This window comes from Psittacula echo (assembly GCF_963264785.1).
Source record: "Psittacula echo genome assembly, chromosome: Z".
Lineage (NCBI taxonomy): Eukaryota > Metazoa > Chordata > Aves > Psittaciformes > Psittacidae > Psittacula > Psittacula echo.
Genome location: NC_137742.1, coordinates 91,884,484 through 91,912,131, shown reverse-complemented (window position 1 = coordinate 91,912,131; position 27,648 = coordinate 91,884,484). Strand labels below are relative to the sequence as shown.

General features: G+C 37.1%; 1 protein-coding gene across 2 annotated transcripts in view; it reads left to right on the top strand.

Moving 5' to 3' along the window:
* The first annotated feature begins 209 nt into the window (after positions 1-209).
* The window catches only part of LONP2 (lon peptidase 2, peroxisomal), a 45,759-nt gene continuing 18,320 nt past the window's right edge, over positions 210-27,648 (top strand). Inside the window, exons 1-11 of one of the 2 annotated variants that reach the window (XM_080638143.1) lie at positions 210-457; positions 1,394-1,628; positions 2,399-2,530; positions 3,903-4,025; positions 5,594-5,757; positions 6,424-6,518; positions 8,291-8,549; positions 17,097-17,238; positions 23,251-23,401; positions 23,908-24,034; positions 26,351-26,481. In XM_080638143.1, the coding sequence (XP_080494269.1) occupies positions 225-457; positions 1,394-1,628; positions 2,399-2,530; positions 3,903-4,025; positions 5,594-5,757; positions 6,424-6,518; positions 8,291-8,549; positions 17,097-17,238; positions 23,251-23,401; positions 23,908-24,034; positions 26,351-26,481 (1,792 nt within the window). In that variant the 5' untranslated portion in view covers positions 210-224. Of the gene's footprint in view, positions 458-1,393; positions 1,629-2,398; positions 2,531-3,902; positions 4,026-5,593; positions 5,758-6,423; positions 6,519-8,290; positions 8,550-17,048; positions 17,239-23,250; positions 23,402-23,907; positions 24,035-26,350; positions 26,482-27,648 lie in introns of both variants that reach the window. The other variant, XM_080638142.1, reaches the window with a different exon arrangement.

The following is a 27,648-nucleotide window of genomic DNA, read 5'->3' as shown; positions in this document are numbered from 1 at the left end:
GGGGCCCAGCGCTCCCCGGGCCCTGACCCACAGCGGGCCTTGTCTTTTAAAAGAAAAAAGGCAAAAACTGAGCGAGAAGTGGCCTCACCGGGAAGGACTCGCCGTGTGGGAGCTCTCCGGCGAGGCGGCTGCAGAGCGGAATGTCCCGTCACGGCCCCCGTAGCGGGGCGGAGCCGAGGCTGCCCTGTCTCGCCAGTGTGCGGCGGGGAGCGGAGCGGGCCGCTATGGCGTCGGGCAGCGCCATCCAGATCCCCACTCGCCTGCCTCTGCTGCTCACCCATGAGGGCGTGCTGCTGCCTGGCTCGACCATGCGAACCAGCGTGGACTCGCCGCGCAACATGCAGCTGGTGCGCAGCCGGCTTCTCAAGGGCACCTCGCTGAGGAGCACCATCATCGGCGTCATCCCCAACACCAGTGACCCCACTTCCGACTGCGACGACCTGCCCTCCCTGCACAGGTGCTGCCCTGCCTGGGCCGGCTCGCCGTCGCGCCGCGCTGGTCCCGGCCGACCCTCTTCATAATCCCCTTTGGCCGGGCCGGCTGGGCCCCGGGACGAGCTTGCCCTGATGTCACCTTCGCGGCTCGCCTCTCTGCGGGCATGGGCCGGGCCGCGGGCGCGAATCTGTTCTGCGCCGCCGCCGTGAGGGGGACGTTCCTTGGTACCCCGGAGGAGCGCCTGTTGGAGGGGGCCATGGCGGCAGGGGCTGTCAGGCTGGCATCTGGGGAAGGGTCTGAGTGAGGAGACCAAGGTGGACGAGGAAGATAGGATCAAAGAGCGCAGGCCAGGAGCGTTAAGCCTGTCGCAGTTGTTAACGCTAGCGTTTTTCACCTAACAAGTAGCATGGAGAGTAACCTAGTTCACATAAAATGAAACCGAATTTTATCCTGTTTCTGTCGGATAAAGCATCAGTAAAATTAACATGCTGCAACCTTTACTCTCAAAATTATCCTATCAGTGAACTTAGTAAGGTTTTTGCAAGAAAGTAACTTCTGGTTTAAATCTGCCTAAACAGGTACATGTTATCTAAAACTGGTCAGAATGAGGCTGACAATTTCACTGAAGAACTGTAAATTACACTCAGCTTCCCAGCATGTTAGTTTAAGCAGAAATGTCAGTGTTCCTTTCCACAGCAAGCTTCATAAAATTATTTATGACAAAATTATGTTTCTAAGTTGGGTGACTGTATTGTATTATCTTAGTTTTTCAGTTATCTCATTAATTTTCAGGTAATCTGTGTTACAAAGGAAGTTGTGTAATTTGGTTGCTTTTCATGATAAATAACTATGACCCAGAAGGTTCTTGCAACCTCTAGTTTGATTGCTGCTTAATAATGGGCACACAAAATGTTCCATGAAATGTGACAAGTAACACAGAGATTTGGTCTGTTTTTAGGATTGGCACTGCTGCCTTGGCAGTTCAGGTGGTTGGCAGCAACTGGCCGAAGCCACATTACACGTTGCTGGTTACAGGCCTCTGCCGATTCCAGATCCTGCAGTTGCTGAAAGAGAAACCATATCCTGTGGCAGAAGTTGAGCAGTTAGATCGACTTGAGCAGTTTACTAATCAGCATAAATCTGAGGAGGAGCTTGGAGAGCTGTCAGAACAATTCTACAAGTATGCAGTGCAGGTGAACTGTTTTAATCCTATTTATCATATATCAATGTATGCATTTTTTTTCTTTGTTTCTTATCTGCCCTTCTCTTTCCATAGTTCTTATGTTTCTCAGTGACTGTTAGAATTTCAGTATTTCTTCTGCAAAATAAATATTTTTGTTACATCTTAAGGCTGAGTTGCAGGGTGTCTATACAGCTTGTTGCAAGATGAGTCTAACTGTGTATGTTAGCAGTGTGATAAGTTTGTAGTATTTCATATATAGTACTACTGTAAATACACTAAGAAAAGGAATACTTTTGATTTTTTGTTCTTGGATTGCATATGTATATGTATAAGCATATACAATGGGTTGAGATTTTGTAGTTTGGCTTGATTTTTTTTTTTAATTATTAAAGGTGAAAAGACCCTCTAGAACCTTGATTGTAAACAGATGTCCCCAGGTATAATGAATTTGAGTTTAAAGAATGTATAGAAAAAGAGTCATTGTAGTGTTAAGGTAACTGGGAAAGTTTTATTCAGCATGTGTGTGGGAAATAAGAGATGTAGGCACTGAAAAAAGTGCTGCAAATGTTGGTATTTTTAACTACTTGCACAAGGTAAAAAACCAAAATTGTGGTTGCCTTGTGCTGAGTTAGTGCCTCCTGTGAACTTCTATAAGTTTATTTTGGTAGCTTTTTGGAAAAGAACCTAGACGTGTTTCATGCTGAAAGGTGCAACCCTTTTTAAGTCAGATGAAAAGAAACATAACAACCGTGAATATTGTTTATTGTGTGTTCCTTACAGTTGGTTGAGATGCTGGATATGTCCGTTCCTGCAGTTGCAAAGCTGAGACGTCTTTTGGACAATCTGCCAAGAGAAGCTTTGCCAGATATACTGACTTCTATCATCCGTACCTCCAACCAAGAGAAACTTCAGGTATTATGACCTTAAACCCTTTTTAAGTGAAGTTAGGTGTTTGCTGGTTTGGGTTTTATTTTTCAGTTAATTAACTTTTTAGATGATTGTGAAGTTGCTTACACTTGAGACTGTACAGTGATAATGTTGTGTCAGAAGTTATTTGTGTTGCACCTAAGCATGAATATTTGTAAAAGGATTTTATGCTATTGTTTAAAGTGATATATATATATATATATATATGTATGTATGTATGTATGTATGTATGTATCGGAACTCACCTAATAGGTAGATTAATCTAGTTAGCATTGGAAACAGTTCATTTTATTAAACAATAAATACAACATGGACTTCCCCTTCCAATATTAAAGATGAAGAATCATTCTTCCAATTGTGTTGAAATCTTGCTTACTTATCACAGTTGACATCAGTATACATATCTTAATACCAATAGCTTTCTTCTTACCAAAAGAGGAACTTTTTTTAAGTATTTAAAAAAAAACCATCTCAAAATGTGTGGTTTAAAATACTGAGACACTGGTTAAATTTGCATCGTATGTCCAGGTAACTTTATGCAAAAATGATGCTTATGGCTTAAGACTTACTAGTCTGATTTCTTATTTATTTGCTGTGTTTGGAAGTTTTGTTGTTCCTTTTGTCGCTGACAGTGCTGCATGTTTAACCTTGAATTGAAAGCATAAGTTAGGTTCTTTCAAAGCACAGTAGTAGTTAATGCAGAAATTAATTTGGAGTGAAGGTGTGTACTGGGCTGAATGTCCTGCTGGAGGAAGGCACATAAATCATTAAATTTACCATGTCCTTTTTGTTTATTAGAAGTGCTAAAGAAAAGAGCAGCCAGTGGAAGCTGTGGAAAAAAGGAAGAGCCAAATTCTACCCATTTCCACATAGCAACTTCATTAATCATGAAAATGAAATAGCATATGAAATTTTAAAAAGACAAACAAAATAAAAGAACCTCTAAACAAACAGACAAGAAACCCCTTAAGGCATAAGGTGATTTTTTTCTGGGTTAATCAAGGTGATCATGCTGTAACTTTCTGAGAGATCTAACTCTTTCAATTCAGTAATTGAAAACCAGAATGCTGATAGATGTCTGCCCCAGAAAATGCAACTGAAATATTAAGATGCTTTAAAACCAGACAGGATAAAAGACTTTTTTTCTGTTTTGGAGTGCTTTGTAGTTTTGGCATCCAGACCTCTGAGGCTGAGTTTTGTGGACTGTATTCTCATTGCTTTTCTCGCTGCCTTTTTTTGTAAACCATCTATTGTATAACTGATAGAAGACAGTAACAGTGTCCTTCATGTTCCCCTCCCTGAAGCTGATGATCCATCAGAATGAACTCATTGGCAACTTATAACTCCTTGCTTTTAGATTTTAGATGCTGTTAGGCTGGAAGAACGGTTCAAGATGACTATACCATTGCTTGTTAGGCAGATTGAAGGCCTGAAGCTGCTTCAGAAAACAAGAAAGCCCAAACAGGATGATGATAAAAGGGTATGGACTTTAAATGTGGATAATTAAACATCATAAATAAGTATGAAGATACACTCTTAAGCATACTAATCCTTATTCACTAATTTTAATCAGTGCAAAATTTTAATTTATAGCAGTAATGTTTCATGGTCAGTCTGGAGCTGCAGAGAACACCCTGATGGCAACTTTGGTATTTTAAATACCTAAAAGATAAAATATAATTTTAAAACAGCCAAGGTTTTATTTGGGGTTTGTTTTGTTATAATTTTGGATTTTTTTTCATGCGTGTGTGGGGCAGTAGTTTTTGTTTGGTTGGTTTTGTGCGGGCTTTTTTAGGTGGTGGGTTTTTTTTGGTTGTTGTTTGTTTTTTCTTCTTTTTTTTCAATCTGAGCACTTTCTGACATTGAATAAAGGCTCAGGTTCCTTCAAAGATTCATTTGATGCCCAGTGGCAAGCACACATTGAGTTTTGGCCAATGCAGTGAATAGTGTACCTTTTGCTAATGGCATTGCAGGTGAATGATAGCTTTTGAAATACAGATAAAATATGTGTGTTGTAAAATGTAGCTTGCTAAACTAGGGCACCTTAGACTTTTGCTGCATCTACCTATACTTAAACAGTTTAGTAAGCAGCAAGTAATCGAGAAATGAAAAAAGGTTAAAGAGATTTACCTGTTGTCCTAGGTTCAGCAGTGGCAGCAATTTTTCTCCTTCTTAGTAGCTGGTGCAGTGCTGTGTTTTTGACTTTCAGCCTGGGAACAGCGCTGATAACACCGATGGTTTTAGTTACTGCTCAGTAATGTTTACTCTGACCAAGGACTTTCTGAGTCTCATGCTCTGCCAGTGATGAGGGGAAGCCAGGAGGAAGCAGAGACAGGACACCTGACCCAAACTAGCCAAAGAGGTATTCTGTACCACAGCACATCATGCCCAGTATATAAACTGGGGGGGCAGTTACCCGGAAGGGCTAGATCACTGCTTGATCGGGCTGGGTATCAATTGGCGGGTGATGATTGCTTGTATTTTGTTCCCTTGTTATTTCCCTTATCATTATTACTGGTGGCAGCAGTAGTGGTTTTGTGTTATACCTTAGTTACTGGACTGCTCTTAACTCAACCCGCGGGAGTTACATTCTTTCGATTCTCCTCCCCATCCCTCCTGGAGCTGGAGGAAGAAGCTGGGAGGAGTGAGCGAACTGCTATGTGGTACTGAATTACCAGCTGGGCTTAAACCACAACACCTGTTTTGTAAAAATAATGCTTACTATGCTTAATATGTTGGGATGCAATGCCCAAAAACTCATAAATAACTTTTTCAGTTTTGTTCTTGTCTTCTGTTCAGGTAGATGCACCTAAGAGGTACATATTTCCTAAGTATACAGCAATATACAGCAATATAACAACTATAACTTTTCAAAGTAGTACCAATAATACTTTCTGAAGTTATTTATTGGATTAAAGTCTTCTGAATTTTTCTATGGAGGCTCTCGCAGCACCTTGTATATTTTTGTCATGGTTTCCATTCAAAGCCAAAGTATCTACCTGATTTAAAAAACAATACTATACTCTGGCTCTGTCTTCTGTTTCATAGGTTGTAGCTATCCGTCCTAATAGAAGAAGCAATCACATTCCAAGCACTACAGAAGATGAGGAGGAGGAAGAAGATCATGATGATATTGTCATGTTGGAAAAGAAGATTAGAACATCCAGTATGTCAGAACAGGCTCTTAAAGTTTGTCTTAAGGAAATAAAGAGGTAGGAGACTTTCATATGGTGGTTTCTTCTCTTGCATTAACTTGCCCTTATTTGATTGTGTGTTTGTGTTGCTGTGTTTTGGAAATAATTTTAAAAAATTTAGTAGAGTGCTGTTTTTTGGTTATACATTTCATCATCTTTTTTGAGCATCAGAAGTGATGACAAATATGAAGTCTAGGTATGGTTTATGCATTAATATAGCATTAAACTGTAAGCTCTAAGCCCCTATGTTATGAAGATCTAAAAAACCTCAGCTGAATAATACCAGCTTTTAATAATTATTTAATTAAAACTGACCCAGTTATTGAGTCTTTTTTCTTCTGTTTTTCTTTTGTGATTGGATAACTGTGCTATCCATGATGGATAATAACCTCTTCCAGTGAGGATGCATAGATAGTGTTGCATGCATTGAGGATGCAGTGTATGCATAGGAAATGGACTCTTTTTTTAATTTCTCTTTGTATCATATAAATAACCTATTATTATGCAAAGACAAGCTCATGATTGGTGGAGTAATGACTTGCTTTTTTACTATTACTTTGTCAGAAAGTAAGATGGTATCCTGTTTTTTAAAGTGTTTGCTAAATGTCCATCTTGTGATGCAGGAGAGTCTTACTTTGCAGTTAATTCCTGATTAGCGTTATGAATTCTGTGCTGTATTTCCAGATTAAAGAAGATGCCTCAATCAATGCCAGAATATGCTTTGACAAGAAATTACTTGGAACTTATGGTAGAATTGCCATGGAACAAGAGTACAAAAGGTAACCCCTGTAGTATTGTTGATTATGTCTTACACAGACATTTTAGGACAGGTAACCATCATGTAAACACTGTGCACTTAGTTCTGTCTTGCAGATGTTTGTCTCATTGTCTGACCATAAAAACGTCATTAATAAAAGAAGGTTCTGCTGTGTCTTAAGTTACTCAAGTTTGGTGAGGAACAAAAGGATGAAAAAGTACAATTGTAGTTAATGTTAATAATTGCAATGTCAGGTACAATAGAAAACCTGAATGTCATGTCAGCTTTGTACTCTTGTTTTCAAATGTTGAGCATAGAGTGATACTGTTAATATGGGAACGGCGTACAAAAATGGAGAGCAAGTAAAGAGTTGAAAACCAAACATGACTTCGTACTGAACAGCACACATAGATTAAGTGGGCAGAATAACTTTCCAGAAGGTGTTCTGCTGGAGAAAAGGATTTTAATTCTTTCTAGCAGCTACTGAAGAATGAAACTTTTGAATGTGATTTTAAAAGGAAATTTAACATAACACACCAGCAGAAACCTCTGTCTGTCTTTTGCCCTCTTAGTACACGTGGTATGAACTTCGGCCATTTTGAACTAGAGCCTTGACTGTTTACAAATCTTCTTGTAAAATTTTCTTTAATGATTAAATTGTAAAAAGATCTGCCTACAGACCTTTGCAGATCTCTATGGTTTTATTAAATAATATCAAAATGAGTAAAATATTTGTTGATACTCATGTCCTAGAAGAATGGTGTTTTTGTTACATTTGCTCTTTAATCTTGTAAACTTATGCCATGTCACATGTAGTGTGAAGTTTTTTTTAAGCAAAGTTTTGAAGTTTGTATTCACATTCATGTGACTGATGCTTTGGAATCCATAGCTACAGTGAATAAAAATATATGTGAATATAAAAATAGAAAATACAATAGAAAATTATGATCATTAGTGAATTTTTTGTCCAGTGGTTCATCACAAAAATTTACACAGTTGATGATGAGACTTCAGTCACGATTGTCTGCATGTGAAATAGGCACACTTACAGTATTGAGGAGTCTACATCTAGAATGCATACGATTTGAAGGGTGGGTGTGTGAGGAGTTGATAAGACTTCACTGCTTCCTGCCTGCTATCTTTATGTTGTAGAGCAAAGGAGAAGACAGCTGCCAGAAATTCCTACCTTTTGTAAAGCATTAGTTAATGTCCACTAGTGAGGCCTTACCATTTATCACAAATCATGGCAATTGCAAAAACCTAATTTTTCCAGTTGTGGTATCATGTGGGTATTTTATACAGTGCTAAATCACTTTGTGTTAAGTAGTAAATAAAGCATGCCCTTTAGGCCTATGAGATCTTGCTGCATTTGTGAGATAGTTACAGGCTCTTATTATGTAGATGATGAAGACATAGGGATGAATTTGTCTTTTGAGAAGACCTTACAGGATCTAACTTACTTCTGTGAGAAGGTAAATGCTAAAAAATTTATTTATCACTGAATTGCTGTTACAGAATAGTTCATTTGAACCACATTCCCTAAGTTCATTTGAACCAGATTTTGGTCTGTGACACTGTAAACCGGTGTGTTTTTGTTTTCTAAATTTCATTACTGTAATCTGTCTATCTTATGTCTAATTAAGTGAGAATTATAATACCTTTGTTTTAGGAAAATATCTGAAAAGCGTGTGTGTGTGTCAGTGGGATTGTTTTGATGAACATGTTTGAGAATTAATTGTTTCAATTTTTAAAGGTAACTGTGCTCATATCTTTTCTGTTGTCAATTATTGATAGATCGCCTGGAAATTCGTGCGGCTCGAATTGTTTTGGATAATGATCATTATGCTATGGAGAAGCTGAAGAAGAGAGTTTTGGAGTACTTAGCTGTCCGACAGCTTAAAAACAACCTCAAGGGACCCATTCTTTGTTTTGTGGGACCCCCAGGAGTTGGTAAAACCAGTGTTGGAAGATCAATTGCGAAGACATTGGGTCGAGAATTCCACAGAATTGCTTTAGGAGGAGTCTGTGATCAGTCTGATATTCGAGGCCACAGGTAACTACTTCTTCCTTTCCTAATTGAAATTTTTGCTTTTGTTTGCTACAGAATGTATGGATTATTTTATTTGTTTAGCTAATACAGAGCCATTTTGCTTATTTCAAACAATGGTAGTTATTAATCGATTTTTCTTGGTATTCAGTGGTGGTATTCAGTTGAGAATTTTAGTAGTGGGAATGGATGTTTAGTGTTGAGATAAGGCCTTTATTCTTTCCTTCTGCTACTGCCTTTTATTGTCATAGGGGAGAATGGAATTTCATCTTCATTCATGTTAGCACTTTGAATTAAAATTCAGTAGGAAGTCTAATGCAAACTCTTAAATGTTGTATCTGATTTTTCTACTTTTTAAGAGGGATGTAAAGATCTAGTTATACAAAATAGCCTATGTGTAGCAATGCATTACTTTATAACCATGTTTGTTGTTAAAACAGAAAGAGAAACTGAGAGTGATACTTACAGGTTGCTAAAGGATAGCAACTGAGTTACTTAGTATCTCAAACTTGGTAGTGTAGTATTTTTCCATTTCAAATGGAAGTTTATGCAAGAACACCTAGGCTGGATCATGTCAAAGGAGTTTTTTGGAGTGACTTTCTGTAGGACTTTTTTATGATCTTGCATCTATTTATATATATACTTCTTAGTCTATTAAATCATTTATATGTATTAATCTATTGCCCATTCCTTGCAACTGGAAACATATGATGGATAAGGTAGATAAGTAGGTGCCAAACATCAGTGCAGCACTTTTTGGTTCTGTTAAGCACATTTTAAGCTTTTTGCATGCAGCATAGGATATTTGGTATAATAGATTTGTTAGTGTTCTAAAGATCTGTAAAAACATGTGGGTTTTGGGGTTTTTTTTTGGTCTTTTTTTTTTTTTTTTTTTTTTTTAAGTCATATTATTAAATAAAAGTTCTCCTTACAACATTAGGTAAATTATTATGAATTAAAACTATCCATTATTTCTTTGATGCCATGTAGCAGTTAATTTTGCTCAATGGCTATGCTGCTGCTTCGAATCATCAGAATACACCATCATTCTGTCTTCAGTTCTAGGTTATTCTGTAATTTCTCTTTGTTTTTAAAGCATAAAAGGGACCTTGGTATTTGTATCACTTGCATATGAAATTTTAATGATAACGTAAAATAAATGCCTCAATAAAAGTTCATTTTTTGATATCAGAATTAAGACTTCTGACGTAAGCTAGTTGCATGTGTGAATACATTACAGTGGTGGAAACTCACAGTCCCAACTGAAAGGAATGCAGGAAACTCAGTGTGAAATCTTGTGCTGAGCATACACATAAACTTCTAGGAATCTGGAATATGAGGTATTTCTATGAATCTGGAGCATAAGATAGTGCTGATGACTTCTTAGGCCAGAACATGAGAGGTGAAAAAGTGACAGAACAGTGATTTTGTGCTTGATGACAGCTTCAAAATTCTTTTTTTTCATGAACCTTTACTGCAGCACTCTCAATAAAACAAGCAATATGCGTTTATTCCTGTACGTATTCTGTGGCAAATTTGCTGGAGTTTTCCAACGTGTTTGACACTTACAGTTTGACACTTAGAGGTTGACAGCGTGTTTGTAGCCTGAAACAATTATTTGTGGATTTTTTCTTAGTTGAGGTTTTTTTTACTTATGCCAATATACCCAGCAGCCACTGTGGGTTTTTAGGTACATATGGTTTGATGCGCTGGTTTTTACTGCATAGCAGCACTCTGTGCATGTATGTGTGTTGTTTTGTCAACCTTTGTGAAAGCTGGCCTTTCCCCTGTTTACTTATGCACTAATGGAAAAAGAAGCAAAACTGTGTTCTCCTCCTGCACTACATATTATTCCTGTAATTCATTAACAGTGTCAGTCGCTGTTTCAGAATTCTGATGGTTTAGATTACTTATGATGGGGATCCTAAACACAAATTAAAAATGTGATTCCGCAGCACGTTGCTATTAAAACTGAAGCCACTAGAGGGTGTTCAATACTAAGCAAAGTAGGTATCAGTGACTTCCGAGGCAGAGCAGGGCTGCAGCCTTTGTAACAAGGAAACCACGTCTGGGAAATTAACATTAAGTAAGAGTAAAGCTGTCATCAACTCTTCCTCAATTGCCAGAAATTCCTCATTGTATTCATTTTTATTGTTGTTTTGATGAGTTTTGTTTTGTTTGGCTTTTTATCTTGTGCTTAGGCCTAATAAAGAATAAAGACAGAGTTGTCTGATAATGAGGCTTCTAAAACTTTTACATTCGAGTGTTTGTGACTGTCACTGTAGTTTTTTTAAGGGCATTATTAAATGACTAAGGCATGTTGGAAACTAACCATTTTAAATTCCATATTTGATAACACAGTGTATTTTTCACAAGCAAAAGAAGATACCATCTAGAATTATCAAGAGTATCATGTGGTTACTCTTCAACAAACAAGTGTATAGTTTAACAACAAACTTCACAACAGTTAGTATGAGGAGCCCTTTGTAAGGAGAGCTTTTGCAAATTTTTTGTAGTTAAAACCAACTGTTCATTTTTTAAATTCTGTTCGTTTTTTCCCCTGTGTTTGTGCTTATCAAGATAAGATTTAATCAATGAAAACTCTGGCTTTTCTGTAGAACTGTCTCTGTAATGTCCTTTTGTGTGAATAAGTCATTCCAAGTTATTCACAGTCAAGTGAATCCACATTGTGCATCTGGTGGCAATCACAGAGAGTAATTACAGAGGTGGCCTGAAGGTGGAAGGGACAGAAGGTGCTGTTCTGAGTTTTACTGTCCAGTAAACAGGCTGATCTTCTGATATTATGTGTTAGAAGCCATTATTTTTCTCCTGAAAGTTCTTTATTAATCTTAAAGGCTTAAGTCTGTATCAACTGTATGTACCAACTAATGTACTAAACATACTATAACATTAAAAAAGAACCTGTGATTCGGTTTCACTTGCAAGCAAATATAGCCACTTATGGGCCACTTATTGCGATTTTAAGTGAAGGATGCAGAATGACAGATTCAGCAAGCAAAATATATGAGATGGCAGCAGGGTAGGGAGTGGAGTTTCAGTAAGCGTGCTCTTCTTTGTGGTGCGTAACTAGGGCAGCTGGAAATGCCCAGGGTTTGCCATCTCAGTGCAGATCATGTGCTTGCAGCTGGGGTTTCTGAATTATTTTTTTGATCAAGTGCAGAGTAGCAGCTACCGTTCTGCCTTCCCAAAGTGAAATCATCTTGGTACAAAAGCAGAACTGCTTTATCAGGCATCCTCCAGCTGTTGTTTGCATTTACCCATTTACCACTCATCTATATTGCATGTTAAAGTTTGCTGGTTTACTTTTGTTCTTAGCTTGTATTAAAAAAAAACCTCAAACCCGCAAAAAAGACCCCCAAACCAAACCCTCCCCCCCAAAAAAAAAACAAACCACCAAACCAAAAAACAAACAACAAACCACACTGAAGGATGACTGTCCTGGCTTCAGCAGTAGCATTTTTCTCCTTCTTAGTAGCTGGTGCAGTGCTGTGTTTTTGACTTTCAACCTGGGAACAACACTGATAACACCGATGGCTTTAGTTGTTGCTCAGTAATGTTTACTCTGACCAAGGACTTTCTGAGTTTCATGCTCTGCCAGTGATGAGGGGAAGTCAGGAGGAAGCAGAGACAGGACACCTGACCCAAACTAGACAAAGAGATATTCCATACCACAGCATGTCATGCCCAGTATATAAACTGGGGGGCAGTTACCCGGAAAGGCTAGATTGCTGCTCAGGTCGGGCTGGGTATCTGTTGGTGGGTGGTGAGCAGTTGTATTCTCTTCCCTTGTTATTGCCCTTATCATTATTATTATTACTGGTGGCAGCAGTAGTGGTTTTGTGTTATACCTTAGTTACTGGACTGTTCTTATGTCAACCCGCGGGAGTTACATTCTTTCGATTCTCCTCCCCATCCCTCCGGGAAGGGGTGGGGGGAGGAAGTTGGAGGGGGGTTGTGAGTGAGTGGCTGCGTGGTTCTGAGTTACTGGCTGGGCTTAAACCACGACAATGACTGGGCACTTTTCTCCAAGAAGGTCACTGCATTTACGGTCTTCTCAGTACTGATGCTTTATTTTATACAGGCACTATATAACCTCTGTTGCATGTGTGTATGTTTTATTATTCTTACAAAAGAAAGCTGTAATTGTGCCATTTACTTATAATGGTGCTGGTGAGATCACTGTGAAGCTCTTTTTTATTCTCTCTCACCTCTCTGTGGAGCATTTTTCCTTACACTACCATTGCTTTTCAGTTTCTGGAAGTTTGGGTAGTTTATTTATAGCTTAGCCCTGTGCTGAAGACTTGTTCAGCTGAATCTGCATGAGAAAAGGTGTGGTTGCTCACTAGTACAGCCAGGCTAGCAGAAATTCACCACACATACGTTGCTGCACAAGAAAAAAACAAACCTCAAGTAACTTCAACTGTGAGAGGAATAGCTTTATTATACAAGTACAAAGCAGAGATACATTGGTAAAGCCTTTGAGTACATGCATCCTCTGTCATTGCAAAAAAATAAGCTGTGACCTTGTGAACTAAGTCCAGAAATAGTTTGGCGGCGTTAACGTTGTTGTCTGTTTCTTCGTCTGTAGTTTGAAAACTACTGTAGTTAAAAACAAGTTAAAATGGTTTGTCTTTAAAACAGTGTGAAGGGAGTGAGTCATATTTTTATCAATAATACTAGTACTGCTTTAAAGTTCCGATTCAGACACATTCTCAGTTTACATCAGAAGAGTCAAGAAGTTTAGGCCTCCCAGATGTTTTTCTTGCGTTTTCTAGGATACATAGCTCCTAATGACATGCCGTACAACTTTAGTGTTCTTTTAAATGTACCCTTTCAGTGATTTTAAAATAAATTAAAAATTAGTAAATTACAGACCACCTGTGGCATGAGCTCTTAAGAGGTTTCTTTAATGGTTACTACACAAGTGAGATAGCCAGGAAACTTCGTATGTACTTTCTGTCTTGAATGGAAAGCAGCTTTAGGTTTAACACATGGAAAGAAACAGTGCACCAAAAAATTGAGCAAAGCCACCTTGTATCATCAGCAGTGCTAATGCAGAATATTGTTTTTCCTCCTTTCAACCCTTGCTAGAATAATGAAAATAAAGAATAGCATCACATTCGGTGGCTGCTGTTCACAAACAGCAGTATTCAGTTTCATAGGTTACAAGGCAAAGGTTAATGTCCAGACAGATAAATGGCTGTATCTGCTTGTCATTTTAATATGTTTTAATGAGTTTATATATAAATATTTGCAGGGTCTGTCTTACCAAGGAGTTTTGTGTTAAGATGTGTTCCATACTAGCCATTTAAAAATAAAGCCAGGCTACCTATGTTTCTATTTTGAAGGTAAAATACTGTATTATATTTCTTTGACATCCTACATATGACATTTGCATTAGAATTGTTTTTTTTGCCTTGGAAATCTTGAGTGTTTGATAAATAGTATAATGTAATAGGTATTGGTCCATCTGTAATAGATGTATCACAGATTTAGGCTGTTACACATGGGAAAAGCAAATTGATACCTAGGTATTTGTTATCCAAAAATTTGTAGTCCAAGTTTCTATTTCATGATACCTGATCAAATTATATAAATAAATTTAATCATGCTTTTATTTGAAATCTAGTATATCAATTAAATGCTTATACTGGACTTTGTTGTTTAGATTTACTATGTCTAGAGGTGATTGAAAAGACAAATGAGAAGACAGTATGAGAGAAAAGTGAGAATAATCAATTGTCAGATAGTGAAAGGAAGAACAGAATGCTTCAACCTACCATGTGCTTTTCTCATCTGTTAAAACTAATTCTGTAGAGACCTGGGTATTTTGCAGAACTACTTCATATTTCCAACAATAGTTCCTTTAATTCTGACCTTTGAGTTTCTTGAAAAACCTCTTGGGTTATATAGGGAACAGTTTAGTCCTCTTCATAACATTGGATTCATTTTAGTTGGACTGTGGTTTCTATTTAAGTTTTAGCTCATGACCCAAGGCTTACTTTGGTCAGGGTACATGAAAAAAAACTACTGATTTTCTGTCACTGTTAGAATGTTTTTTCTTATTACTTCCTTTAGAAGCTACTTAATTATTATACTCATAAAATTGTAGTACTCCAAGGTATTGATCTCACTTGACTTGTCATAAGTTGTCTTGAGTATATTCGCTTTTTTCTGGTTTTTCTTCACCACAGATCTTGATACACTGTGTTTCAACCTACCTAGTTGTTATGGCTTATTTATAATAAGTTATGGCTTATTTTAAAATGTCAAGAAACTTTATTGTGTTCAGCTGTTAAGTCTTACTGAAAGATGCTGTATCTGGGAGAATCTTCCACAAGTGTAAATGGACTTGAATCTACAATGACTGTGACTTTAAGTCTATTTTCAGGGTTGTTTGAGGGCAAAAAAAAGTATTTCAGTCTATTAATAGCAGCTTTTTTGTATCACAAGAAAGAAAAATCTCTTCCGTGTTTTTTTTTTTTGTGTGTGTGGTATTTTGCTGGGGTTTTTTTGTTTGTTTGTTTGTTTTTTTTTAAGTGCTTCTATTTGGAAAATCTCCTAAAAAGTTTTTAAAAGTGGTAGATATGTGTGCATGAATATAAACTAACAGATCTATTATTCAGAAAACCTTTTGGTACCTAACGCTTTTATTCTTTGACTTGTGTTGCAATTGGATGGTGCAAGGAGAGAAAGAGTGGTTATTCACAGTGCTTTCCCATGACTAGAGAAACCCAGTTTACCCTCACTTAGTTTATAAACCAAAGCTGTTTCTTAAAACTAGATGCAACATGTTTATCTCAGGACTTTATATGAAAGGATCAGATAAAACTTGTATATAGAAAACCACAAACATGCATTAGAAAAGTGTAATGTCTTTAAGCATGCACTTGAGAATAACGTGCTAAGCAAGAAACAACATTTAAAGTTTACCTAATTATGTTATCTTATCGAGTATTAGAAACAGGCTGCATTGTTTCTGAAGCATATAAAACTATATACTAGTGCAGTAAGTACCTTTTGTTTAAAAAAAATCTCCAAAACAACAAAATCCCCACCACCAAACAAATAAATAAAATCTAATACTATAAATAAAATAAAAAAAACCCAAGAAAAATGAAAAAGAAATCCCCAGATTGCTACAATGATTAATTTGGTTGCACTGGTAAATGATTCACTTCTGTGAACTTCGATTCTCCTTCAGTCTTGTAATTTTCTGATTGGATTTTATGGAATCCTTTCATTCTTTTGGCAAGGTTGCCTGTGTGCAGATGGAGAATGAAGTGGCGTGCTCATATAATAGCTCCCACATGCAGATTCTAGATCTGTAATGAATGTTACACAGTGCAGCCCTCAGTGGAGATGAATCCACTCACTTGCTGAGGAGTAAGACTCCACACAAAAGCAGAGAGATGATAAACTATTGCATGCTGGCTGCTCGAGTCTTTAGCAGCTGTCTCATGAAAGTGGTAATAGGCAAACTAAAATTCTGCTGCATTTCTGTCTACTTAGATAATCTTAAACACTTTTATTTTTGCTCAGATGTATAATTGAAGACAGTAACTGCAGTTTGTTTTCTCAATGATTGAATATGACATGGAACTAACACTATTTTTGTGTAGTTTAAGTTAGGGTTTTTTAATATTTAAAGTTTTCTCTAGTATCTTTTGAAATTACTCCGATGGTATTTTTGGTTTTGTCTTTATAAATGTCATCCTGTTTATTCTGGACTGTAGTACACCACATCATATGGCAAAGCAGGCATTTTCTGTATATCTGCTTTGTGAGGGTCATGAGATAGGTACTGTAAATCAGCGCTTCATTTATCTCTTTCTTCTTCAGTGACCTGCATTTCATATTTTTAAAAGACTGTGATAAATGCAGCAAACAAGGAGTGTGTATATATGTAAAATGTAGCTCCTCTGTGCATTGTGAAAAAGAGGTTTTACCACTATTACTGCATTTCAACTCATTTTTGTTCTGTTGCATTGTTCTAGTTTCTTGTTTCATGTTGAAATGACATTGTAAATTAAGTTAGTTTCTGCGAGTAGTAACTAAAGCATGCTGTTTATACAGGGGACATTGACAGTTCAGCATATTTGGAATTTTGAAGTAAATTGTAATGTGCTGTGTGAACTTGATTGTTGTGACAAAAACCCACTCGCATCATTAGTAAAATGTTACTGACATTCCCAAATCTGCTTCTCCATGTTCATACAGTAAAAAGGTGCTTATACTGAATCATGTTAAATACCTACAAGCCATAAGGTTTGGATATTCTTTAATGCATATGTTTATCATTCCAGATTAGCTAGTGCACCATGGCACTGGAATTTTCATCTACTGATGTAGTTGCTTATATTAGTTCAGATGCATATTCCATGTTTTTATCAACTAGTTCCAAAAAGTTTTGCAAAACAGCAAGAATTGTTACAGTGCTGCTTATTCTTATATTTTCATTTATTTTGGATGTTTCTACCCCAGCTGCACATGGCTGGTCCCTCTCTCCCCATATACGTTTATTTCTTGCAGGCGCACTTATGTTGGAAGTATGCCTGGCAGAATAATCAATGGACTGAAGACTGTTGGGGTTAACAATCCAGTATTCCTTTTAGATGAGGTTGATAAACTGGCGAAGAGCTTGCAGGGGGATCCTGCAGCAGCCTTGCTTGAGGTAAGAGATGTTAAATCACAAGCACTGTTTCATTTGTAATTAAAAAGAACTAAAATACTGGGATCAGAAAGGAAGATTCACTGGACAAAAGATAGCATGAGAGTGTCAGCTTCTTTAGTCAAATACCAGCTACTATCTTTTGACATTGGATTTCTGTCAATTACTTGCGCACAATGCAAATTTTGTTAGATAGTATGCTATCTTTAGTCTCAGGGATCTGTGCTTAAACACAAGTGTTTTATGCTAAGTGTTTTGTATATTTAAAGATTGTTCAAATCAAACATTACTTATTTGTGGGACTTCAAGACATTGATTTTTAATGACCAAATGCTGTTAACCATAGGAAAGAGCTGTAGAGCAGCCAGATGGTAGCTGGACTTTTTCAAGCTTTACCTCTCTTTTCTTGGAACAATTTTAACGTGTTTCTGAAGCTTTTGGTGGTACAAACTTATATGGAAGCTAAGCATTTTATCTAGCATGTAGTCTGGAGTAGTTGTGTGGTTTTTTAGCAGCATTTTTTAAATTAGTGTTGTAATTAACTTTCTGAAGTTTTCCATTTAGGTCATGGATCCCCGTCCTTGACTTGATTTTTTTGATGTGGTGTTTGCTTTCCATGAGATTCAGCTATTAAGTGTGTTTTTTTCTGAAATTCTGAGACTTTGACAAAGAATGTGGATGAATCTAGTTTTGAAGTATGTGGTGGTGTTACTTTATCACAAAAAGTTTAGAGGTGTTAAAGTTGACTTGCTTAAAGTCAAGCGAAATCTAGGAGATGCAAATAATGACTTTGGTGAATGAGGTACTGTTGCTATATTTTATAAGTCCCTCAACTGTTACGAGGTTATTTAAGTAGGTTACTTGTTGGAATTTCAGGAGGCTAAAACTTAAGTGATTACGAAGAAGATGAATTGAGATCTATGCCTTGCAGACTTCATGTGTCCAAGGAGTCTGTAGCAGAGAGCAGTAATGAGTTGCCAGAACCTTCTTTCTGCCTTCTGTTTTTCCCTGGAGTAAGATACATGAAGATACCCCAATACAATTTCTTCTTCCACTGACTCACATGTTCAGTGGTTTTATTCTAACAGTTTGCTAGAGGGAGGAAAGAGCATCTCCTCAGGTATGGGGAAAAGAAAGAGAGTATTACCCTTCTCCAGCATCTTAGTGCAGAAGGCTGTGTACATCTTCCTGTGCTAGCGTTGATGATGAAGAAAGGAAGGTATGAGGAAGGTCATGACATAGCAAGGCTGGCTTAGCCTAAAACGCTTGAGGCTGTTCAGAGCAGGTGTAGCACAAGTGCTACAATGTTTTTGATATTGTGCAAATTTAGAATTTCCTCATATTGCTGCATTTTTACAGTGAATATCTCTTATGTCTTCTCTGGCTATAGGGGCTACCTTCCTATCACTGTTTCAGTTCAACTGCTTACGCAATTGTTCTTTACCTGTTTCAGTCAACAGGAGTTGGCTTAGTAAAAGATATTTATCCAGTTGTTTTGAGTGAGTCTGGTTCACTTTCACTGAAATAATTTAGGGCTTAATTCTTGAAGCATCTCAGTTGTTAGACTTAAGTTGTGATAACTTCTGTAGCTGGGTGATTGTAGGTGGGGATAAAAGTGGTTCCTGTAATATTTGCCTACAGAGTCATCCTAATGACTTTTTGACAGGCAGTCAAATATACTGAAGTATATTTGATAAGTGATATCAAATCACTTAATATAGTGATTTGAATATGAAAAATGCTACTTACATTAGAGTGTCATGAGCTCATCTGTATGACTTTCTGCAAATGAAATGACAATTCACATTCTACAAATGTCATTATTTTCTTCCTACTAGATAGTGTAAAATTACTGTTTTGACAAGGCCAACTAGTTCTTTGAAAGTCAGTGTATGAACAGGCTATGGTTTGAGAGCTCTGTTTTGATCTTTGCCTGTTAACATGAACTAGTAATAATTTAAATGTGCTAGAAAATAGCATGGCTTTATTTTTCTAGCTTTTAAAATATGACAGTTATGATTCTTTACTTGCATATTTATAAATATGTAGAACACATTTCGAGGGTACATGAAGAGCCTCTAAGTACAAGGAAAACAAACAGGTCAGTGTAACAAATACTCAAATACATTTTCTTTGTACTTTTTGCTTGTGGGATATTATTTACTCTTTGCTGTTAATGGTAATGAGCTCTGTTTCTCAGTTTGCTGATATTTCTTCTGTTATTTCCCTTTAGATACTGAATTAAGCTGGCCTAAATTTAGTCAATGCGTGGATAAAAAATAGCTGAAAATTTAATTTTGTTGGCTGCCTGTTGTTTGTAGGCAATCAAAATCCATAATGCAGCAGTGATTTGGCATTTCTTGGAAGAGAATATTTTTTTTAAAGTGTTCTAATCATGAATCCAGATTGGTACATTAATGTTGCTAATTTTATTCAACCTTTACTGTTTCTTTTAATGAATTTTTCATTCCCGGGCTTGCAGTAGAGAATCGGTATTTCTGTTCTTCTATTATGTCAAGTGTATAAGGGCAAATGAAATTAATTTATTTTTAAATTATCTGTGTTTGAATTTTTGAAACTTTGTTGCTGCTTTGGGATGTTTCCATTTCTTATATTCTAAAACCACACTTTCAGTGGTTATTCAGCTCAACTCTTCCCATGGATTTTTCCAGCTGACATTTGTCAGGTTAGCTTCCAGCTGTCTGCTTGAGCTGCAGTCTGTATGTAAGTCATTGCTAATTGACCGTTAGATTAATCTGGAGAAGAAGTAATTGCTCTACTAACCGTGTCTGGGCTGCTCCCATGTGAGATCTGTATATTCCTACTGCTGTCTAAACATCCTGAAGCAGGCGCTTTACCTCTTCTAATGGAGAACTCATGCCTGGACATACCAGCTTAATTTTCATCTGCTTTTTGTGGTTTACATTGTGGTTGGAAAGTCCATCTGGAACGAGCAAAGGTGGAGAACAAACAGTAGTAAGTGGTCACCTAACTGACATTTGTTTTTCAGAATGCAGCTTCTTGTTTAGTAAGTGCCATCATTATTGCATAGAAGGAACATGCTTTTTTCCTTAATGTGTAGGTGTGTTAAATTCTCACTGACTGTCTACAGTGGGATATATATTCAAGAAGAAAATTGGTATACCCTTTAAGCTGGGATACAAAGCTTGATGTTTTATAATTTGGATATGTGTTCAGTTCTAGTCCTTCTGCAGTTGTTGCTTAAGCAAAGCAGAATGTCTTCCTATTTCCAGTTACTGTTCATCAACAAGGGAATATTTTAGCCTAAATTTAGATGACCTATGTTTAAAACAGAAGAAGCCAGAAATGGATCCAAGTGCTTGATAGTGAGTGTTTGTATGCAGGGAAATTAGACCAGGAGCATAGCCAGGCAATTAAATGTTCATGGAACTTGTTCTGGATTTCGTGGTGAAAAAAAGCTGGTACAGAGAAGCGTTTGCATGCATGTGAGCTGTTAGCCATAAATTAACCAAGATGTTTTGTTCATTTAATGTTCTTTTTCTAAGTAATATTTTTGTATTACTTTAATATCTTTGAAAACTTTTGATCTTGAACTTTAGCACAGATACCTAACTGAAGAGCAGTTCTATTTGCTTTGGAAAATCTGTTAAATGCTTAGGCATGATACTGGTTTATGTCTTATTCTAAGAAATGGTTACCATGACGAAGAATTATTAGTCCAGACAGACTCTCACCCTTGTAGAAAATCTCAGGTAATTCACATTTTTAGGTATAATATGTGTTGGTTTCGATTACTGTTTCCTTTCCCTTTATTTGATAGTATTGTTTTCACATGATTACAGCATCAGTATTTTGTATATCTTTGTAAATGCTGTTATAATCACCAGCTCAACACTTAATAGAATCCATAAGGATTTCTGATTGCAGACTGGAAGGAGAAAGAGATAAATGTGTGTAGATAAATGTGGTAAGAAACCCCAACTTGGTCTGCCAGAATACATTGGTTTTTTCAAGATCTTGGGCTGTAGTTTCAAATACTTCAGCTAATAGACTGGAATTCTGTGGAAATACTGTATTATCAGTGTAAAATGAAAGAAGGGGAGGGTAAGTTTAATGAGGATTTGCTGTTTAAATCAATTTTGAAAAAATTATGAGAGTAGACTTTGGCTGAGGGACAAATACTTGGTATAGATCTACTTTCTTTGAGGACAGTTTGTAAATGCTGTGGTTAGATACACTGCCTGTTGTGTCCTTCTGCATTTTAGGGCTAGACTGTGGGACTAATTGAGGTAAGAAACATCTATAACTCTGAATTATGCATCAGTGTACTTGGCTAGTCAGAATACTTAAAGGCCTTTGAGTTCATCAGTAAAGAAGGGAGTAAATGATACCATCTGCTTGCTGAAGAGCATATGAAGCTTTTGAATAGCTTATAGCTAATGAACAATAGTATTCACTGAGTTCCAACCTTAGTTTTAGAATTTAGGCATATGCTTCAATTTGTTTTAAGATTTCACTATGAAGGGGAACCTATAACTTGTATTTTATTACAGTTGAAATACACTTTCAAGTATTAGTCTTAAATCTGTGCAGTACTTTCAAATAAAATCAGAAATTGTTCTGTTTTAAAGCAAGTTCTGCTGTGTTTCTGACGTTCTATAAAAAAACCCTCTTTTACTAGTTTTTTGTGTGTAGAAAACATTTCTATTCTAAAGATTTTTAACTTCTCACAGACTGAGCAGATTTTGAGAGTAATGAAAATTCAGGATAGTTTCTCTCATAACCAGTTAAGAAGTGCTCAGATTCTATTTTTTAGAATTATCAGCACTGTTTGGTGTAATTCAAGTTGCTTAAGACAAGGGGTGAATTCATTTGGGTATAGGCAGATAAATTATTTTGACAACAGTATTACTTCTCAGGAGATGCATAGGTGTCATTATTTGTAAGATGAGAACTATTCATGTCAATGTAGCATTGATAATTTGTCATTTGGGAAGGAAAAGTGTGACAGTACTTTAAGGGGGTGGAATGAAGGTGGTTCATAGGTGGTAATATAGAAGCCAAATGTAGATTGCTATATGAACTTCCAATTTTCAGCACTGTTAAAGAACCTACAAGAGAGCACCTGTGATCCACATATATAGTTATGACCTAATGCAGAAAATCAGCTTATTCAAGTAAGAGCTTAAATACATGCCAGTGTTGTCTTAGTACTACAAAAAGAGTACTAAAAGCAATAGGAAGACAATAGTATTATTTAAGCCATAGTTCTACTTGTGGAGTAAATTTTTGAGGTTGGTCAGACTGGTTGGTATATTCTGTTATTCTCTGTTATGCTCCAGTGCTTTTTTAATATTGTCTCCATTTTCTAATATTGTCTCCATTTTCATTTGGGGAGAAAACAAAAATGCAGAGATGATGTTAGTAAAAAGCCAGGGCTCACCTAGAGTCAAGGCTTTCATGCAGTGTCATGGACAATAAGAAAAGCTCCTAGTACTGCATTACTAGTAAAAGGCTGGACAAAGCTGAAGGAGTTATTTAGTGGCAGCAGATAAGGATATTCTTCCCCTTGGTTTTCACAGTTAGATTTCAAGCTGGTGTGCTTAGAGTTAGAAGAGCTACAGCATCAGATGAGGATTGGAGTCAGGGAGTTCTTGAGAGAGTTCTACTGATACAAGTCCATGGGACAACATCGACTGTTTTTCCAAGGGTGCTGAATGTCCTTGAAAGGCCACTCTCTAACAGCTATGAAAGGCCATGGAGGTGACTGGAGATATGCTACAGCCATCTTTAGAAAAGGGTAAAAAGAATGAATGGGAAAATGAGAGGGGGTTTTTTGCATATGGTGTGGAATATTGTTACAGAGTAATCAGAGTGAGGCAGGATATTGAGAGTGAGGTTTTAGTAATGCTCATAACATTTTATGAATGTGAAGTCAGATTTGACATATCTGAAAGAAATATAATAAAATGTGCATATTTTATTTACTTCTAATTCAGCAACTAAATCAGTTTTGTGTTCACTGTTGTTAAGGTCTTGGATCCAGAACAAAATCACAGTTTCACCGATCACTACTTAAATGTAGCCTTTGATCTGTCCCAAGTCCTTTTTATAGCTACAGCCAACACCACAGCTACTATACCGCCTGCTCTGCTGGACAGAATGGAAGTTATTCAAGTTCCAGGTACCAATACAGTGTTTTCGTTAAAGTGGCTGTTGCAGGTCCTTAAATAATATTGGGGTGTTTTTTTCTGAAATGAAAGCAGTTCCTTAAAATAAGCCTGCCAGGAATCTAGGCTGGCCAAAATCATTAGGAGAGACTAGTCAGGATGCCTCTGTTAGGCCTCTGTCATGAGAAGAAAGTTCAGTTCTAGATGTGTGGTGATACTTTGATACATTCTATAACAATATTTTCACTAGTTAATGTGTTAGTACTCTAACAGGATATTGGCTAATGCATCTTTTTAAGATTCCAGTGAAGAGAGGGATTGTTGTAACAAAAAAATTCTGTTCTTCTTGTTCACATGAAGTTATGAATAACCATGATATATCATACTAACAGCCTTTTAAACTATAGCTGAGGTCTTTTTGTTAAATTGAAACAGGTGCAATTATAAATCATAAGAAATTTGATTATATTGTAGTGTATAAGCAAAAAAGATTAGCAAACATATGCTTTTTCTTTTGAAGGATATACACAAGAAGAAAAAATTGAAATTGCACATAGACACTTGATTCCTAAACAGCTTGAACAACATGGCCTGACTCCACAGCAAATACAGATTCCACAAGTAACCACTTTGGACATAATTACCAGGTAAATCCATTATTCATTGCTTTAAGTTTAAGTATCTTCTTTTTTCTTGTAACTAGTAAATCATTGTTCTGCTGACAGACAGGGTACGCCACAAAGTGACCACACACTAGCTGTATAATATGCAGAGTCTACTAAACAAGCATCCTAAAGCCAATAAGCACACTAACAGCAAGCACACTAAAAGCAAGCACACTAATGTGAATTAGGTAAATGTATCTCTTTATATATGGTGAATAAGTACAGTAAGACAAATCAGAGATACAGGTATATAAGTAAAGTACCAAAGAAAGTTAGCAATGCATTAGATCGTTACTGTATAGAGAGAATAGAGATTAAGAAGAAATACATCATCAATTACCACTGAATCATAATCCAGGCCACGCTTCCAGCTGGGAAGCCTCATTGTAGCCAGTGCCAGGAGTCTCAAGTAATTGGGAAAATTCCAGTGTGGTGCGTCCACCCATAGGTGAGGCTTTTTCTGTGGTGACAAGAGGGTCCTGCTTTTATACCATTATCAAAACAACCGGCTTTATGCCAGATTCTAATTGTTTACTCGTGGGACCATGCAGTTTCTTATGATCTCACTGTTGTCCACTCTGAGAGCGCTGGCAGGCACTCCAGTGCAGCCAAGTATGAAGGTCATAGAACAGCTGCACACCTATGTTTTTCTGCCTCTTTGTGACAAACAGTCACAATGAGCAGAAACATACATACGCTGCCGAATACACTATGTCAAACAAAGTGTCCTGGGTTCAGCAGTAGCAGTTCGTTTTTTCTCCTTCTTAGTAGCTGGTGCAGCGCTGTGTGTTTGACTTTCGGCCTGGGAACAGAGCTGATAACACTGATGTTTAGTCTGACCAAGGACTTTCTGAGTCTCATGCTCTGCCAGGGAGGAGGGGAAGCTGGGAGGAAGCAGGGACAAGACACCTGACCCAAACTAGCCAAAGAGGTATTCCATACCACAGCACGTCATGCCCAGGATGTAACTGGGAGTTACCCAGAAGGGCTAGATCACTGCTGGGTGGGGATGAGGTATCGGTCGACGGGTCATGAGTTGTTGTATTCTCTTCCCTTGTTATTTCCTTTATCATTATTATTATTGGTGGTAGCAGTAGTGGGTTTGTGTTATACCTTAGTTACTAAACTGTTCTTATCTCAGCCCGTGGGAGTTGCATTCTTTCGATTCTCCTCCCCATCCCCCCAGGAGCTGGGGGAAGAAAGAGTTGGGGGAGACGTAGACTGCATGGGTCTAATTTACAGCCTGGGCTTAAACCATGACACAAAGTCATTTGTTATGGTTCTCATTCATGAGAGGGAATGAACTCCCAGCTAGGTTCCCTTCCATTACAACCATTTATAAAGGGATAACACAAAACATTTCATAAGATCTGTTGTCCTTAATAACTTCAGAAGTTCAACAGTTGGTAATTTATAGAATTGCTGTTCCTGAACTCTGTCTGGCTCTGCTGCCTAAACTGAATTATCCTTCCCTCTCTAGAGAATTACTTTTCTGGCTCTCAGAGGATGGCTCACAATCGCTTGTGTTGATAAAATTGGCAAGGCACTAGGAATAAATAGCAATGCTTGAAGCTAGTATTGCTGTAGTATTCAGTGTGTTCAAAAGCTGTGGTGTTGGCAGCAGGCAGTCTTTATTTTAAATAATGAAGTTTGATCTATGTCATTTTCATAGAAACTATTGAAGTTACTATTTTGTTTCTTGTGACTTGATGGGCCACAATTGTCTAAAAATTGGAATTATGTAGAAACTATTCATACAGAATATTCTACTGTATTCTAAAGTAGAATTAGAGCTACTTTTTTATTGGACATGAGAGCAAAGACTGACCAGAACATCTTTTGGACTTTAAACTACCTTATTTCCAATTAATTAAACATTTTATGACCAGGAACAGCATTTTGGCAGTTAGTGAGTGTTATTGTCTGGGGTTTCTTTCTAATTTGTAAACTAAAAGAACTGAAAAAGACCTGAGAAGAACTCAGTGCTATTGAAGCATTGTTTAGCATTTCACTAAGGTTTGGCATGAGCCATTGGACATGTCTTCTTTCTATTCTTTGACTTTCTTTAAAATTTCTTAACAATTTTATCGGCAAATCACAATTATTTTGATAAAAGCACACGATATTTTTTTCCTGTTTATCCTGAGTATCCTGGTTTTCCTGAGTAGCCCAAGGTCTCACTGCTTTTCACATCTCATTTTATTTGAATGTATTTTTTAAAAGGAAATCATGTTTATATTTAAAAGAATTCTCTCTTACAAAGCACATCCACCAGTAAAACATTTGTCTCTGTGCTAGATACACTAGAGAGGCAGGAGTCCGCTCTCTGGATCGGAAGCTGGGAGCTATTTGCAGAGCAGTGGCAGTAAAAGTGGCAGAAGGACAGCACAAAGAAACAAAGCCAGATCGTGCTGAAGTGGGTGAAGAAGGTAGGTATCTTTTGAATGTTTCATTAAAAAGGAAACTTCTAACATAGTCACTAAGAAGCTGATTTATCAACCTTTTCTGCTTTTGTATGCTTCTTTAAGGGCTCTGTTTTCAAAATGTTTGCAACTAGAGGGACATTCTTACTAAACATGGTTCAAGTAGTCCTAAATTAAGGCTTGGGATATGAGTAGAGTAATTTCAACCTGCCAGGTTGGTAATCGGGAAGTACAATGGATCTGTTTCATGTCTTAGATATGCAGTCATGATTTGTGTATGGTTTTGTCTTCCTAGGCTTGTTTTCACACGTGTTTCAAAATCTTTTTTTTTCTTTTTTTTTTTTTTAATAAAAGACTAAGCATGGCTTTAGTTATTAATTTAATATAATATATTTATAAATATATTTATATTATACTAATAATAATAATTTAGTTATTATTTAGTTATTTTATATTTAAAGCAGTTCCTTAACTGTGCTATGCATGGTCTACCAGCTCAGAAATCAGTCAGGTTGTTTTGTTGTACTCTAAATGTCTGCTTAAAGAACTTTGGAATTACAAAGGTGTAGGTTATTTTAGTGTGTGTGTTCTGGTTTCTCATGTATACAGACAATAGTGATTTATCATTCCCAGTCATCCAACAGACTGAATGAAAACTAAACATAGAATTCTTAGACAGTAAATATACTCATGTAATTTCTTTGCCAGTAAAGGTAGACCTCTTTCTATTCTTGAAACGGAAGGGAGGAAGGAAGAAATCAGGCCCATAATCCAGTTCATGTGCAACATGCAGCTGGTGACTGCTCTCTTTTCATCCCCAAATCAGTGTTCTCTTTTATAAAAACCAACATCCCTACTGTGTTTGGTGAAACATAACATACAGAGCAGAGACTGTTGTGCTTTTATGCCAGCCAGTTGCTGATGGAGGATCTTGCTGTGCACAGCAGTTTTATGTTGAAGGCTTCAGGGTGCTCACTGCAGCACCAGGTGTTTTCAGGAGCCCTCAGTTCAAGATGATGATAAATGTGAAAGGACAGAATCCAAACCTGAAATTGAACTTTTAAAATGTGGCTAGTCCTTAGTCTCGATAAAATCTAGCAAGCAGGGTGTCAGATGTTTGGTTTGCTTGTTTTTCAAAGACTGCAGTGACTCTGGTTGATACTTCCTGACAAG